This window comes from Trichomycterus rosablanca, chromosome 1 (genome assembly GCF_030014385.1).
Source record: "Trichomycterus rosablanca isolate fTriRos1 chromosome 1, fTriRos1.hap1, whole genome shotgun sequence".
Lineage (NCBI taxonomy): Eukaryota > Metazoa > Chordata > Actinopteri > Siluriformes > Trichomycteridae > Trichomycterus > Trichomycterus rosablanca.
In genome coordinates this window covers 43,385,331-43,403,507 of record NC_085988.1, presented here as the reverse complement: position 1 = coordinate 43,403,507, position 18,177 = coordinate 43,385,331, and the positions used below count along the sequence as shown (strand labels likewise).

General features: G+C 39.1%; 1 protein-coding gene across 1 annotated transcript in view; it reads left to right on the top strand.

Annotated features, from left to right (window-relative positions):
* Positions 1-18,177, top strand: part of kcnq1.2 (potassium voltage-gated channel, KQT-like subfamily, member 1.2) — a 180,383-nt gene that overhangs the window by 92,054 nt on the left and 70,152 nt on the right. Inside the window, exons 15-16 of the mRNA XM_063003118.1 lie at positions 6,877-6,899; positions 10,040-10,053. Coding sequence (XP_062859188.1) covers positions 6,877-6,899; positions 10,040-10,053 — 37 coding nt within the window. The remainder of the gene's footprint in view (positions 1-6,876; positions 6,900-10,039; positions 10,054-18,177) is intronic.

The window sequence follows — 18,177 nt, the reverse complement described above, 5'->3', positions numbered from 1 at the left end:
AAAAAACATTTTAATAAATGCCCTAAATAGAAACATTTAACTAGTGGTCTTAGGCCTTTGGCTTCTACTATATACTGTATTTTTAATGTTTACTGTATTTCACAGGGCGAGTAGTGCCTTGCCTTGCCCACGAGGCACTGGGTGTAGCCCTGAACCTGCAAGAATTGAAAATGAACCTAATTTGCAATGTAATTAACCAAGGTTGCCAACAAAAGGACATGATCTACATGGCATTTGGGCCCATTAGACATAGACTTTAATTAATTCAGTACAAACTTGTTTTAAAAAAATGGTAGCAAAGGGTACTAAAGGGATAGTATACTACATGGTATGAACAAACTCCATTTTCAGAAAAGGTGGGACATTTTGTGAAATTCATTAAAAGCAAAAATCTGAGTTTTGTTCATTCTTGATTTTGAATTGATTTCTGCAATGCTCTCAACAGTTTGGACAGGGGCAAAATTAAAGTAAAAAGGTTAGTAAGCAGATGAACTGGTAACAGGTGAAGATATCCACCAAAGACTGGGTTGTGGCTTACCACTTACTGCCAAAATTCGCAAGAGAATTGTCTTCGAGTTCAGAATTACATTTCTCAACAAAAGACTGCAAATAATTTAGGTAGTTTGATATCTATTATGTATAATATTTTTGAAAAAAATTCACTGAATCTAGAAAAAAAATCAGTCCTGGCATGACAAGGCTGGAAAGCATTGTTGACTGTGACCTTCAAGCCCTCAGACAGTGTTTCATAAGACACTATTATGCTACTGTGATTAATATAGCCACACGGTCTTGTAAATACTTTGGAAAAACATTGTCACTTAACACAGTCCACCGCTGCTTTAAGAAATGTAACCTGAAACTCTGTTACACAAAGAAAAATCTGTACATCAATTTGCACTCAAGCTCATTTCAGATGTGTAAATGGGTTCTGGGGTCAGATCAGTCTTCGACATTGAGACATTGACATTGGGTTGTTTGTGCTAAAAAAGGAAAAGACCTTCCAGGCTGTTATCAGCAAAAGCCAACAACTGTGCCCAAGACATACCATTTATGTGAAAGTACATTTTGGAATTTTTAAGAGACACTTATTGCCATTCAGGTAATGTAATTCCTGGAAATTGAAATTGTGTATTAAGTTTTAAAGATAGTTAATAGTAACTAATAATCACCTTCTTGTTTTTAATGCATTAAACAAAATGTTTTATATATAAAACATTTTGAAATAACTGTTTCAAATAACTGTTTTATCACTAGGTAAATATTTATTTTCTCACAAGAAGCACTGGGTGACATGCAGATGGGCTAATCATCAATTACATGCTGTCTGTTGTGTTTTCATGGAGATGCTAACGGTTGTGTGCTTAAAGAGCGTCGGGCCTCCACATGCAGGACCAGCAGTGAAAACGTCTCCAGCACACAGTGGAGGGCTTGTTTACATACTGCTTTAGAACCCTCTCTATTCTTCCTTTCCCCCTCTCTTTCTCTTTCATTTAAATTTCAATAGGCTATATTTAGACTGGTGCAACAAGTGTAAGAATAAATGCTGTCACTGACAGACTCTGAGAGCACTGGATAACGGATAGAATAGCCAAAATAAACCAAAATAATATATATTTTTTTGGAATATTACTGATCAGATATTTACTCAGGCATTAAAAAAAATTAAAAATTGATATTAATTATTTAGTCAAAAGGCTGCTTTGTTCTACTATTCATACAGTTATTCACAAATGAATGGTTGCAAAGGTGCTTTGTACTGGAGGTAGGGCTAACAAGGCAGCTTGGAAAAGTTTCTTTCTGAAAAAAGAAGCTCCAAAAATTGTGACTGAAGTCTGCAGTGATTGGTTAGAAAAATATATGAATGGGTGTGGTTGGAGATCAGCTCAGCTAATTGACATTAATCTTGGCATGAGCATGTTGGAAGCAGATAAACTGGTTCCAAACCGCATAACTATACGAAATATAATCTGTATTATAATACACACCTATCAGCCATAACATTAATACCACCTCCTTGTTTCTACACACATTGTCCATTTTATCAGCTCCACTTACCATATAGAAGCACTTTGTAGTTTTACAATTACTGACTGTAGTCCATCTGTTTCTCTGCATGCTTTGTTAGCCCCCTTTCACCCTGTTCTTCAATGGTCAGGACTCTCCCAGGACCACTACAGAGAAGGTATTATTTGGGTGGTGGGTCATTCTCAGCACTGCAGTGACACTGACATGGTGGTGGTGTGTTAGTGTGTGTTGTGCTGGTCTGAGTGAATAAGACACAGCAATGCTGATGGAGTTTTTAAACACCTCACTGTCACTGCTGGACTGAGAATAGTCCACCAACCAAAAATATCCAGCCAACAGTGCCCGGTGGGCAGCGATCGTCTCTGACTTTACATCTACAAGGTGGACCAACTAGGTAGGAGTGTCCAATAGAGTGGACAGTGAGTGAACACGGTATTTAAAAACTCCAGCAGCGCTGCTGTGTCTGATCCACTCATACCAACACAACACACACTAACACACCACCACCATGTCATTGTCACTGCAGTGCTGAGAATCATCCACCACCTAATTAATACCTGCTCTGTGGTGGTCCTGTAGGGGTCCAGACCATCAAAGAACAGGATGAAAGCAGGTTAAAAAAGTATGTAGAGAAATAGATGGACTACAGACAGTAATTGTAGAACTACAAAGTGCTCCTATATGGTAAGTGGAGCTGATCAAATGGACAGTGAGTGTAGAAACAAGGAGGTAGTTTTAATGTTATGGCTGATCAGTGTACTTTTTCAGTCATTAAACATTTGTGAGGCTTGCAGTTGTCAGGCTTACAGTTGATGTTCTGATTCATCTAAAAGGTGTTCAGTGAGGATGATATCAGGGATCTGTGCAGGCTACTGGAATTCTTCTACACCCAACTAATCAAACTATGTCCTTATTGACCTTGCTTTGTGCTCAGGTGCACAGCCATACTGGAACAGGACAGGGCTCAACTCTACAGGTTTTCTAAAAAAAAACCACATAACATGACTTAAACACAATATTTTTTACAAACTCTGTTCATAACCATTGTTTACTGACAAATCGATAATGTAACCAAATTATAAACCACATTTTTACATTACGTTCCTTTCATTATAGACTTTGTACAAAGGAAACAGCTTAAAAAGGCTAAATGCACCAAAGGCAGTGTAGTTGCACAGTAGTTGTGATGAATAAAGTTAAAGTGAAATTCAGTAAGCTGGTTATAGTTCATGTTTTAGTATTTTTTTAATGAAGCCCTTAAAATTAGTCCTAAAATGTGCATTTTAATGCAGAACCTTTGCTGATTTATTAGCCACCCTTGTTCAATAGACACTTAAGAACCTCCTGCTGTTCAGGTAAACAAAGCTCCAAAGTTTCCATCATTTTTCTTGGGCTGCTTTCAAACACACTTCTGAAGGAAGCATTTCACAGCCCTTAAGGAAATTATAACACAGTATTGCTGAAGTGGTTGTACAACCACTCTCAGTTTAGCTGGCTATTTGCAGAAACAGTGTGTGACTATCAAGCCCCCCGACGGCTCATTGATGCCCTGCTGCGTCAGTGTTGTTTAATAGTCGGTTATTGTCAGAGTTGAATGGGTGCGAGTTAAACAAATGGAAAGGCTCCTCAATATTGCTCTGTCTACTCATGCAAACAGAGACGGCCGAGGCGCACCAACGCAAACAGCATACACAAAAGAACTCCACACAAGAGGAGAACACTGACTGGTGGGCAGACTACTGAGTCCGTCTACTAATTCATGATTGGGGGCTGGTGACATTGGCTTTCCAGTTTGTTTTGGGTATGTTTGTGTGGCTTTCGAAAGTAATAAAATGACTTAATTTGTATTTAGCTTCATCCTATGTGTGCTGTCAAAATTAAATGTAAAAAACATACTATATACACCGATCAGCCATAACATTAAACCACCTCCTTGTTTCTACACTCACTGTTAATTTTATCAGCTCCACTTACCATATAGAAGCACTTTGTAGTTCTACAATTACTGACTGTAGTCCATCTGTTTCTCTGCATGCTTTGTTAGCCCCCTTTCATGCTGTTCTTCAATGGTCAGGACTCTCTCAGTATCACTACATAGTAGGTATTATTTGGGTGGTGAATCATTCTCAGCACTGCAGTGACACTGACATGGTGGTGGTGTGTTAGTGTGTGTTGTGCTGGTATGAGTAGATCAGACACAGCAGCGCTGATGGAGTTTTTAAACACCTCACTGTCACTGCTGGACTGAGAATAGTCCACCAACCAAAAATATATCCAGCCAACAGCTCCCTGTGGGCAGCATCCTGTGACCACTGATGACGGTCTAGAAGATGACCAACTCAAACAGCAGCAATAGATGAGCGATCGTCTCTCACTTTACATCCACAATGTGAACCAACTGGGTAGGAGTGTCTAATAGAGTGGACAGTGAGTGGACATGGTATTTAAAAACTCCAGCTGCGCTGCTGTGTCTTATCTACTCATATCAGCAAAACACACACTAACACACCACCACCATGTCAGTGTTTCTGCAGTGCTGACAATAAATGATCTACCACCCAAATAATACCTACTCTGTGGTCGTCCTGTGCGGGTCCTGACCATTGAAGAACAGCATGAAAGGGGGCTAACAAAGCATGCAGAGAAACTGTAATTGTAGAACTACAAAGTGCTTCTATATGGTAAGTGGACCTGATAAACTGAACAATGTGTGTAGAAACAAGGAGGTGGTTTTAATGTTATGGCTGATCAGTGTAAGAACAATTGCACAAATCATTGAAGTTGGCCTGGATTTGAATCTTATATCAGGTTGTCTGTGAGCTGTTTGGCATATGGTTTCCTCAGGGTATTTCTATTTTCTTCTATCTTTTTGCAAAGCATCCATAATGTGAATGAGTGTGTGAGTGAGTAAATAGATCACTGTGTGGTTTGCTGAGCAAATGAAATGAAACTTGAGTGAAATTAGTTTTGTTTCAGGTTTAGGTTTAGCAAGTTGTTTGAAGATCTATTCAGCACTGCATACTCTGAACAGGTCATCCTCTGTGCAGGTGTATGCACCTATGTCCATTTAGAATGATATTCATGAAATAGTATTCTACTATACTCTATAGGCCAGTGATAGCTCAGTGGTTAAGGTACTAGACTAGTAAACAGAAGGTTGCCGGTTCAAGCCTCACCACTTGTTGCCACTGTTGGGTCCCTGAGCAAGGCCCTTAACCCTCAATTGCTCATCGTGTTCCGCACATTGTGTAAGTCGCTTTGGATAAAAGCGTCTGCTAAATGCTGAAAATGTAAATACTTTATATATTTTATCATTCTACTCACATTTTACATTATGGAATCTAGCGGCTTACAGTTGTAACTGAATACAATGCAAGCAATTGAGGGTTAAGGGCCTTGATCAGGAGCTCAACAGTGGAAACTTGGCAGAAGTAGGGCTTAAACCAGCGACCTCCTGATCACTAGTCCGGCACCTTAACTACTAAGCTACCTCTGCCCTACTTAAGTTGCCGAGTTTAATTGCAACTCTGAATACATCTCTTAGTTAAATGTTGGCTTTTGTTAGCCATGTAAGTAGATCATGCAGATCCTAGATCTATAGAAAGCCAGGTGTGCAGCAGCTCTTGTTCATGCCTGATGCTTTATAGCAGCCTGCGGCCCATATGGTGCCAGTTAGTGTTGCCGATATGTCAGCACCACATCAGTGTGGCACAGCTAATGTTCATTGTACTTGGGCACCATCCTGCCGGCAGTGCCTTGGTCTTTGAAAGGCTGAAAGGCATTGAGCACTGTGTTTGTGCATGAACATACAGTAGCTGTGTGACCTGGACTTAGTGCTCTTGAGTCAAACTAAGCTCAGTGCTTTCTGCTTTAGCAGAGACCCCATTGTTGGCTTGAGGAAGGGGGTTGGGGAGAGTGGGTTTAACTTTTTGTGATCACAGACCCCCTACATCAGCGAGTGAATGAACAAATGAATAGGGAAAGAGGGATGTAACATTAGCTTTTGCCTTTTTTTTCTTTCTTCTTCCATCACGTCGTTTCAGTATGTCTGTTAGTTGGGTCGGGGAGCCACAGACAGATACCATCAATTACCACCTCTAGTCTTGCTCCCCATATGGCCAGTGGTCGTATAGAGAGATCTCTGTTCATCCCCCCACTAGTCATATGTTTGCAGACTTCCATTAAACACGCTGGTGGTTGCCATGTAGGGCTAGGCACAGTGGCTAAGGTTACGAAGTTTTCAAGGCCAGGATTGAATTGCACGCCTAGAGAGAGGGGGATGGTGGCAGAGGTATCTGAATTTTAGCCTTTGCATGTTAGTACTAAAACATGGGCCAGTATGGATATGAAAAACCACATACGTCAGTAGTTTATGGTGTCCAATTGTTATCCAGACTTAATTAATGACCAGCTAAATGACAGCATGTGTATGTTCAAGTTAATTTCCTCACTCAGGTTGTATTACTTCTACAACAATCTCTAGAGTATTAGTCAATACTATCTTTGCTGAGACTGTCTCCACAACCCCCTATTGATTAAGTAGATTAATAAACCTATATAAACTGTGTACATAATATCAAATAACTGAAGTATTTCAAATAGTTTCCAATAATGACTTGTATTCTATGGTTTATATTCAGTTTTTCTTTTGAGCTGTGAGCCAGAGATGTTCACAAGTCACAAAATACGAGTCCGAGTCAAGTCACGAGTCTTTAGGCTAGAGTCCGAGTCAAGTCACAAGTCTTTAGACTAGAGTCCGAGTCAGGTCACAAGTCTTTAGACTAGAGTCAGAGTCAACTCACGAGTCAATATAATATACACAAAACATATATTGGAAATGTAGCATAGCGTTTTCATTGCAAAACAAAAGCGTGCGATAAACCACGGCACAGCGACCAAAATCAAAAACACAGCAAAAAAAAATCATAAGCACTGCTTACCTTAGCTTATGTTCTTCCAGATGCTATTACATTTATAAGCGTGCGTTGTCCCATTAGGAATATAATCCATTATTTTGTAAATGTGTGCTTATAATTTAAAACCTCCAAACTTTTCCCGGTTGTGAAGTAAAACACTAACTCGTTAGAAAGCCAATCAAGCATTTCATTGACACATCATCTGTGTGACGCAAACTGAGTAAATAGTGAATAACAGCGAATAACTGAGTGAATAACAGTTTTTCTTACCAAAAAATTTTAATCAAAAGGTCTGATTGGTTCAGAAAGCGGTCTTTTAACCATTAGCACCAATTCTGTAGGAGCATTCCATTCACCCCACCTGTGAAGTGCACTACGTAGGGTATTCCACCATTTTAAGTGAGATTTCAATCCAAAGGTAAAGGTGTGGGGAGTAGGGAGCGACGCTTCTTCACTACGCCGGAATCTGGCTGTAACATTTACCCATTGCGTGTGTTGCGGGTTAAGACTGCCGGAGCGTTATTAAAGAGCAAAATATTTGTAATAATATATATATATATATATATATATTAAAGCAATAAGCCACGAGAGGCCGTGCGTTACTGTGATTTTAGCACGGGGAATGACGTTTTTGAGTAGCATATATATGAGTAGCATAAAAAATCTACAGTGTTTATTACTCTTTTATCCTCAGTGAAAACTTCTCCTACACTTCTTGGATTTTAAATTGTCACAAAATTAATTTATGAACAGAGACAGTGGTAAATTACACTAGCCCACCACTGCTGGGATCCAGGTTTTGAATCCTCATTGTTGCTATCGGTTTGGGCATCTACAGTGTATCACAAAAGTGAGTACACCCCTCACATTTCTGCAAATATTTCATTATATCTTTTCATGGGACAACAGTATAGAAATAAAACTTGGATATAACTTAGAGTAGTCAGTGTACAACTTGTATAGCAGTGTAGATTTACTGTCTTCTGAAAATAACTCAACACACAGCCATTAATGTCTAAATAGCTGGCAACATAAGTGAGTACACCCCACAGTGAACATGTCCAAATTGTGCCCAAAGTGTCAATATTTTGTGTGACCACCATTATTATCCAGCACTGCCTTAACCCTCCAGCTGCACAGGTTGCTACTGGAATCCTCTTCCACTCCTCCATGATGACATCACGGAGCTGGTGGATGTTAGACACCTTGAACTCCTCCACCTTCCACTTGAGGATGCGCCACAGGTGCTCAATTGGGTTTAGTCCATCACCTTTACCTTCAGCTTCCTCAGCAAGGCAGTTGTCATCTTGAAGGTTGTGTTTGGGGTCGTTATCCTGTTGGAAAACTGCCATGAGGCCCAGTTTTCGAAGGGAGGGGATCATGCTCTGTTTCAGAATGTCACAGTACATGTTGGAATTCATGTTTCCCTCAATGAACTGCAGCTCCCCAGTTCCAGCAACACTCATGCAGCCCAAGACCATGATGCTACCACCACCATGCTTGACTGTAGGCAAGATACAGTTGTCTTGGTACTTCTCACCAGGGCGCCGCCACACATGCTGGACACCATCTGAGCCAAACAAGTTTATCTTGGTCTCGTCAGACCACAGGGCATTCCAGTAATCCATGTTCTTGGACTGCTTGTCTTCAGCAAACTGTTTGCGGGTTTTCTTGTGCGTCAGCTTCCTTCTGGGATGACGACAATGCAGACCGAGTTGATGCAGTGTGCGGCGTATGGTCTGAGCACTGACAGGCTGACCTCCCACGTCTTCAACCTCTGCAGCAATGCTGGCAGCACTCATGTGTCTATTTTTTAAAGCCAACCTCTGGATATGACGCCGAACGCGTGCACTCAACTTCTTTGGTCGACCCTGGCGAAGCCTGTTCCAAGTGGAACCTGTCCTGGAAAACCGCTGTATGACCTTGGCCACCATGCTGTAGCTCAGTTTCAGGGTGTTAGCAATCTTCTTATAGCCCAGGCCATCTTTGTGGAGAGCAACAATTCTATTTCTCACATCCTCAGAGAGTTCTTTGCCATGAGGTGCCATGTTGAATATCCAGTGGCCAGTATGAGAGAATTGTACCCAAAACACCAAATTTAACAGCCCTGCTCCCCATTTACACCTGGGACCTTGACACATGACACCAGGGAGGGACAACGACACATTTGGGCACAATTTGGACATGTTCACTGTGGGGTGTACTCACTTGTGTTGCCAGCTATTTAGACATTAATGGCTGTGTGTTGAGTTATTTTCAGAAGACAGTAAATCTACACTGCTATACAAGTTGTACACTGACTACTCTTAGTTATATCCAAGTTTCATGTCTATAGTGTTGTCCCATGAAAAGATATAATGAAATATTTGCAGAAATGTGAGGGGTGTACTCACTTTTGTGATACACTGTATATACAGACATGACTGGCTGTGTCTAAGAGGGTGGCCATGGCCTTGCAATGGATTGATGACGAGAAAAACTGGACACATCGCAATTCTGACCAGGATAAAGATGAAAATGATAATAGAACATAAAATTAAACTTACAAATGTATAGTATTATTTGATCATTAAAAAGTTTAAGATGAAGACAAAATGACTCAAGACAGTGACAAGATCAAGGAACTCACAGTTTGTGTATGACTTGGTTTATAAGCCTCTCTTGCAGCAGAACATGCTGGCTTTGGTATGTGCTGTGAAGTGAAGCTGTAGCATTTCTCAGCATGGACATGGTAGTTCCGTTTATATTTGCTGACCAGTCTAAATAAAGCTAGGGGGATTAATCTGGGATATTTGGACCGGTCTGTGACCCAGACACTGTTGCTTTGGAGCGATTTGCTTAAGATCACACATCTCTATCAACAAGAGAAGCACACTGGACTAGAGCAAACATTCTACAGCTATGTATTCAGCATCTAGTTGGTTTATTGAAAGTTTGTTAAATACAGTATATATAAATAAGAAAAAGCTTATGTTTTTATACCGTCAAGGTTAATTTAAAGAAAATAAAACACTGGTTTCCAACCTAACCTTTAAATTTCTTTACATTATTGGCAGTATCATCCATGATGTTATTATAGATAGTTCTTATATTAGATTCTGTAAGCACTGTGGTGTAAGTTTGCTTTGTGGTTGAAGAGATTTGTGAGCAGATTTTCATTAAGCTTGTATGTGGGTGGTTTAAGGGGGCACAGCCATAGCTTGTTGCTTTAGCCAAATCCCTGCTTCCTCTTCATAGTCAAAACAATCCCAGTGATATCTGTGGTACTACATGAAATCATGTGTACATGCATTTAAGCCTGTTCCTATGCATGTGTGTGCGCGTAGGTGTGTGTTTATTATAAAGTCAATACATTAAGGAAGCTTTAATAAAATCACACTCACATGTCAGGAATAGTATACATAATAGTATATGGGGGCAGAAGAATTCCTTGTAACTGCTGCAATTTCGACCTCTGCTGGCTGGTTGATGGCGTCTGCATAGAGTAGAGGAATAATGCTGATCGGGTGTGGCTGTCCCTGCACAAGGCTGGTCTGCATATGAACTCGCCTCATGCAGGTGAAAAGATGCAGTCGGCTACTGCTCACGTGTCGGAGGGTGCATGTGTCAGTTCGCTCTCTACAGCCGGGGCGGAGGTCAGCACCAGTAGAGGGGAAGCATAATGCACTTAGGTAAAAATTGGACTGTTGTAGTGCAGGAATAAAAAGCTATTTTAAGCAAATCAAATGTTTTATGTAATTTACACATGACAACTAATAGTTTGTATTTGTATTTAGTAAAGAAAACTATTATACTATTTCATATACATTTTTTATGTGGTTTGTATCAAAATTGTTGTTTTAAAAATCAATTCATAGTGTTTAAAATGCTATATATAAACAAATATGAATAAATATATATGTTTATAAAACATTAATTGGTAATTGGTTTATGTGTGTATTAAGCAGGCAAATAAAGCACATATGGCTCAAAATTGGACAAGCAAATGATTACATTGGAGTTTCGTGATACGTGGCTTACAGTTATCTACAGGTCATAATGATAGCCTTTAAAAGCTTTAAAAAGATTACACAACACAATAGCAGATTAATGGTAAAGTTTGTTCTGCTCAATTATAGATAATCAAGCTACTGTTCTTTTTGTAAGGTAAACACTTACATTTCAAGGTCGCTAGAACAACTGACCTTCATAAGGACATAAAAGAGGATTTGTTTTGGTAGACATGATTGTTGGCTTTGTGTGCCAGTACTCACTGTTCTAGCAGCACTTTGTTTTGAAATAGAGCAGATCAGAGGCATTGCATGGTGCTGCCAAATACCCTGGTAATGTTTTTAGGTCAGAATTCCAGACTTTGGATCCAACAAAAGAGCCCCAGACCAGCATGTTTCCTCCTCCATGTTTAACACTTGACACTGGTGTCAAAAAACAGCCTAATTTATCTCCATTCTGGCAAAGCATCTCTAAGCTGTTAATTATTTTATTGTTCCCAGACAAAGCCTTTTTGTTAAGACTCTAAAATAAACATTATTTTTACTCCTAGCAGTTTACTGCTTACCTTTGTACATTGTCTGGGTTTTCGCTATACTCTATGCTTTATCATTAAAATCAGCAAAACTTTTTAAACATTAGTAGTAAATATTAGTAGTTTACATGTCTAGTAAAAGTGTATGTAAACTTCTGAATTAAACCAAACATTTAAACAGACGTGGAAAAAATAAGAAAGTACTGTTATCGGTTGGCACTGAATAACTAGTTTTATTATAGCTTGTTATCTTACACATCTAGCCTAGACTGTCGCCTTGCTGATCCTGTCAGATAAGAACGTTATTACGGGTCAGTCTTCCTGCCGGCGCTAAGCACTGAGCCCATTATAATCATTGTGTTTACTTCTTCCTTGTAGACAATTGTTCACCTGGCCAGCTGAACGAGTCTTTGCATACCATTGTGTAATTTTCATTTTTTACAAGAAGCATAACCTAAACATTTGCATTCTTCGGTGCACCAAGTATTTTATTCCCTGCCTGCACACACACACACATATACACACACACACACCAATCTGCACCTTCTTTTTTTATTACTTATCATGAGTGTGTTTGTGTCTGTCTGTGTCTGTGTTGAAGTGTTGCAAGCTTTAAACAAGTGAATTCTCTCAAGTTATTTTTTTAACATATCACCAACACATCATGAACTGTTTTTTCTATACAAGTCCCCTTAAAGGCATTTTTTCTAAATATTAAACCTTTATTCTTGAATGTCTAAATGTGAGCATGGATAAAGAACTTCAGCCAGTGTTTAAATCAGACATCAGAATTCAAAATGAATGTGTGTCTAAAATTTAAGTTCACCTGTTGCTATTAGAATTGATTGGGCATAGTTTGTAAAGGCAGACACTTAGGTCTACAAGGGCCCACATTTTACACTCCATTGTGAGGACAAACACTACACCAATAAGTCTGTTCAATTGTCTGTGGATCTCTTTGATCAAATTGTGGTAAGACATAAGTCAAGGCAAGGAACCTGGACCACAGCGGTTTTAGTAACTTTAAACTGAGAGAAACTTGGCACAACCTTTAACCTTCTTAGAATTGGCTGATAGGTCAAACTGGGCATATGGGGGGAAAGGTCACTGGGCAGGAAGGTATAAAATAATAATAATAATCCAATAATAAATCTTAAAAAGCTTTAAAGGCCTGTGCATGTATGCAAGAACCTGTTGGATAGACATCCATCTTTGTAGCATGAACCAGCCCTTTATCAAAGTGGCAAAATGGAAGCCGCTGTTAAACAAAACACATATGAGAGACTACTTGGAGTTTGCTAATTGGCGTCTAAAGGACTCAGTGGCAACATAGCACTCTTTGGGCTGACCAGTTAGCACTATGTCTGTGACAAACAGGCACTGCATCTTATACAATCTACTTTTTTCTATTATCAAAACTATATACAACTGCATTAACAATTATTAATAATTTGTTGTCACAGGTAAAAATGAATGAGATTTCACCATCACAGTGTTAATTTATACTACTCTTATTGATTTGTTGAATAAAAGCCATGTCAAAATACAATGGATTTAGAAAGCATTCAGACCCCTAGACCTTTTGCACATTTTATTGTGTTGTGGATGTAATTTTGATTGGATGTAATTGCATTTTTACCCATCACCCAGTATTTTACCCATACTGCCCCAACCATGTTCCAGGTGATGGTGTTGCAGAAACCTTTTACCCTTGCCAAATACACTTTTTAATTTTTTTTATTGCAGTCTCTCTGTCCTTGTACTATATTCACTCTGGCCAGGTAGAGCTGCTGGCCATATTATGTTACTTACGGATTTCTACACTGAGCTTTAACACGCACTATGCTTCTTGTATTCCTCCTTGTTCATGTTGGTGTATTAATCAGACAGTAGGAGTCATTGTTGCAGTGGAAAGAAGTTGACTTTCCATCTGGCCTTCTCTCACATGGCTAGTTGTTGTATCCAGGCTAACTTTCCTTTTTAAATAGCGTCCTTCTAATGTATCTTTAAATACCCATTGTCATCTCTGTCACTTGGATAATGTTCTTTCTGTAAACAGGGATCCCTGATGAAATACACAGTAGTGTGTGTAATACCCTGTTGGCATTCTGCTTAGTATCAGTTCCCCAGATGATACAGTAACTGGAAGCACTTCCAGGCACAGTGTCTCTGGTATTTTAGATGACTTTGTTTGTGTAGGCAGTTAAAAGTTCACCTTAAATGTGTTCCATGGCTGTGTTTAGTTTGACTGCTTCACATATTGTTAGGATAATTTCAGTTCAGGAACCCAGTGTCCGTGAGCACGGTTAGCAGAGATCATAAAAACATGATTTAACTTAAAATGTTTATTTAACCTGCATAACAAATGTAAATGTACTTCTCTGATGTAAAGTTTTAAGTCCGGTCTTCAGATTACATAGTATTTTAACCTAATATTTAAATAGCTCATGTACCCTGATGTTGTCCTGGATACTGTCTTTGTTTTTATGACAGGTGGAACTAAATAAGTGATTATTAATAGTCAGGCCCAAAGCTCAGGGGATTGTCTGACCTCAATTTGGGCTCTAACTGATTTTGCAGATGCTTCCACGATCCAGATTTGTCTACAAGAGTACTTTGGACGTAGGTATTACGACACCAGCTTTCATATCCTGTTGGCAGTGATCATTGTCTCAGTCCTCATTTGAACTTGTTGTGTCTGGACCTTAAATAGTAACTGTACACGTTTTCTATCAAGTATTCGTCCTTGAAGACAGAGGTCAAACAGCGTCCTGAACAAAATAATGTTTTTTTACTAGACCTGATACATGCATATTTGGTTAGTGCTAATATTCTTTAGGTTACAGAAACCTTTGGCCTACTCATGAGCATAAATGTTTAGGCTTAATAATGTGGGTAATCATTTAAGTCAAGGAAAGAATATAGAAGCACCATGCAGCTTTCAGACACCAAACAAGAAAACTTAAAAGAGTTAAGGCTGGTTAAGGATCCATCAGCTTTTAAGTTAAAGTTACATACTTCAGTCACACATTAAGGTGGTAAATTTCATTTTTCTGTAGCCTAGCAGTTAAGCTACTGGATTAGTAATTGAAAGGTTGCTGGTTCAAGCCCCACCACTGCCAGGTTGCCACTGTTGGGCCCTTGAGCACGGTCCTTAACCTTCAATTATTTAGACGATATATACTGTCACAGAACAGCTGAAATGCTGAAAATGTAAATGTAAGTTTGTTAATGATCACATAAACAACGAAAAAGCAAAAACAGGAGCTTCTTGCACAGTGGAGAGTGTCATCCATGTTCCAGCAGTTATTAATTTATGGGAGACCTGTTTATATTCTACTGTCTGGAAGAAAATCCTCTCAGCAGACTTTCACACTTTTTTGTGTGTTTTAATGACCTTGGCAGGATGCCACCATTCCATGTACTTTAAGATGGAAACAGTCAAATAAGCCATATTTATGTAGGCTCGGAAAAGTTACCAGCTTCAGTTAATGAGCCATGCTACAATAAAATAACTTTCTACACTACCAAATTACAAATCTGAAGGTAGTTTCTTTGTGTAATTCTACAACAAACTCAATTCACTGAAAGAAAAGAAAAAATGCAGAAATGAGTGAAATGCCAAAAGTATGTTAATTACTGTTTACATTTATGGGATTTAGCAGACGCCTTTATCCAAAGCGACTTACATTACAGTTACAGTATACAGTCTGAGCAATTGAGGGTTAAGAACCTTCCTCAAGGGCCCAACAGCAGCAACCTGGTAGTGGTGGGGCTTGAACCAGCGACCTTCTGATTACCAGTCCAGTACCTTTACCACTAGGCTATGACTTAATTACTAATTACTGAGTGCTGGTGCTTCAATTCCATGCATTGTTAACAGCTGTCTAATATCAGTTTTATCAAATAAATTATATGCTTTCAACTTTGAAAGCAACAATTTGGGGAAGGCTCTTAACTGTTCCATCATGACTAATACATTTTCCATGTGTATGCACCTTTACAAAACACAGAAGGTTGTTTCCTTACTCTAAATAACCCATCACTGTAAGTGAATGTGTTGCCTTGGCATTGTGTCCAAGGTTTATTCCTGATCTATGTCCAATGATTCCAAATAATGCCAACAGATTTTATTTATTGTAACTGCATGCCAGCTTGGCTTACTGGACTAAATCTTTTCTAAAGATCTTGCACGTTATCTGCAAGAGCAGTGGTGGTTGTAAATTTGCCCAGTGCTTAGTGCACCATACTTGTCTGTATATTTAGAATCATAAATATTTGGAGTATATTTTTAATTAGTAAATCTGTGTGTTGTGTCACCTCTTTAAACTGTTAGCAGCGTATTTGTGTTAGCCTGTGTGTGTGTGTGTGTGTGTGTGTGTGTGTGTGTGTGTGTGTGTGTTTGAGTAATACTGTCCTCCTAAGCACATTTGCTTGGCTGCAGTTATACTCTTGGCTCTGTGTGTGTGTGTGCGTGCTTGCATGAGCGTGTGTGTATGTGTGTGTGGAGTGCTGTGTCAGTAGGACCTGTCAGGCCTGGAGCCAGAGGGAAGAATGAAATTGTTGCACACTGGCGTCGGCTTGATTAAGCCTGCACACGTGTCAAACAGAGAGAGAGAGAGAGAGAGAGAGAGAGAGAGAGAGAGAGACGTTCACTACATAATGAGTCATATTGTCTTTATTGAACTTAATGATGATTCATTTTCAGTCCAGGCTGGAAAAGTATTTAAACTAAGCTAACAATGTCTCTAAAAGTCAGATTTTCCAATTCATGAAATGGGATTAGAAGTGGGGGATGCATTGGTGCCCTGTTTTATAAAAGCAATTACAGTCAGAGTCTGACTGTAATGATAAATGTCTCTCCCTAGAGTAGGCATCTTGTAAACATCACACCAAGAGCAGACTTATGCAAATTCTAAAACGTGCTGAAGCCTGTTTTCATGTATTCATCACTATAAGAAAAACATGCATGCAATACATACAATACATTAAAAATATTGCAAATTTTAAAATACCTTCTTGACACAGTGCAACCTTTTATAGGACAGTTGTAGCCTAGTGGTTAAGGTACTGGACTAGTAATCAAAAGGTTGCTGGTTCAAGCCCCACCACTGCCAGGTTGTCACTGTTGGGCCCTTGAGTACGGCCCTTAACCCTCAATTGCTTAGACAGTATACTATCACAGTACTGTAAGTTGCTTTGGATAAAAGTGTCTGCTAAATGCTGTAAATGTAATCATGTTCTGGAAAGAGATGAGAAAATGTTTATGGCAGAAAAAGTTTGCATTTTATTAGCCATTAGTACAATTCCCATTTTCAAAAAGAGTTGGAACGTTTTGTAAAATGCAGTAAAAAAGAAGAATCTGTGATAAATATAGCCTCATCGGTTCTGGGGTCTTTCAGAAAACCATTGTCACTTACCACAGTCCACCGCTGCATCAAGAAATACAACCAGAAACTCTATTACACAAAGAGAATGCCGAACATCAGTTCTATGCAAAAATGCTGCAGAATTCTCTGAGCCCAGACTCATCCCAGATGGACCAAAAGACAGTGGAAATGCATGCTGTGGTCAGATGAGTCCACGATTCATCTTGTTTTCAGGAAAAAAAGGACATTGAGTTTTCTTCATCAAATGAATCAGTGCTTATGGCATGAGTGACTTTCATATGTGTAAAGGTACCACTGACACGGAGGTGCATATTGGGATTTTAGAGAGACACTTGCTGCCATTAAGGGAATGTGTTTTCCTGGGAAATCCATGATTATTTCAGCAAGACAATGCACTACAACTGAAGACACAGAATGTGTGTGCTTGACTGGCCTGTGCAGTTCAGATCTATCTCCTATTGAAAATGTATGGTGCAGCACGAAGAGGAGAATCAGATGACAATAACAACAGACTGTTGAGCAGCTGAAGTCTTGTATCAAGCAAGAATGGACAAATATTCCTCTTGCAAAGCTGTAACAATTAGTGTCCTTAGTTTCCAAACCATTAAAAAGTCTTATTAATAGGAAAGGTGATGGAACACAGGGGTAAATATGCCTCTGTCACAACTATTTTTGGGGTGTGTTGTTGCATCAAATTATAAATGTGTTTATATTTACAAACTACAATGAAGCTAATCAGTAAAACACTGGAATTTTTTTTTTATTTTATCAGTTAAATAAAGATTTAAAATGGTTAACAAATCACAGATTGTTTTTTATTGTGTTTTACAAAACGTCCCAAGTTTTCTGGGAATGGGGTTTGTAAAGGCAGAATGTTTGTCTATTATGATGCAACATTTATCACAACAAAAATGTAGGTAAAATTTAAGTTTTCTCACTTTTTCTTGCAACTGTATCAACTCTCCCCTCCCCCAACCTACCATTCTCCCAGCTGAGAAATAAAACTGTCTACAGGGAGATATAATGTCTCAACAAACTCTCCAAACTAGCCATTGCTCCATGTTAAAGCCTCTTCACACATGACACCTTACTAAAACAAATTAAACACATTCCATTTATAATTCATGTAGATCTTGTTAGTCACAGTGTAGGCTTACATCTACATTATTTATGGCTTTTGGTTAAAAAAAGATGGAAGAATGAGTGCCTGAAAAGGCAGAGCTGTAACTGGCTCAGTTCCCACCTCTCCTTTTTGCATTTTCAAGTTTGCAAGTTTCTGCTTGATTTTGGAACATTTGAAACCGGAGCTGAACAGTTGCAA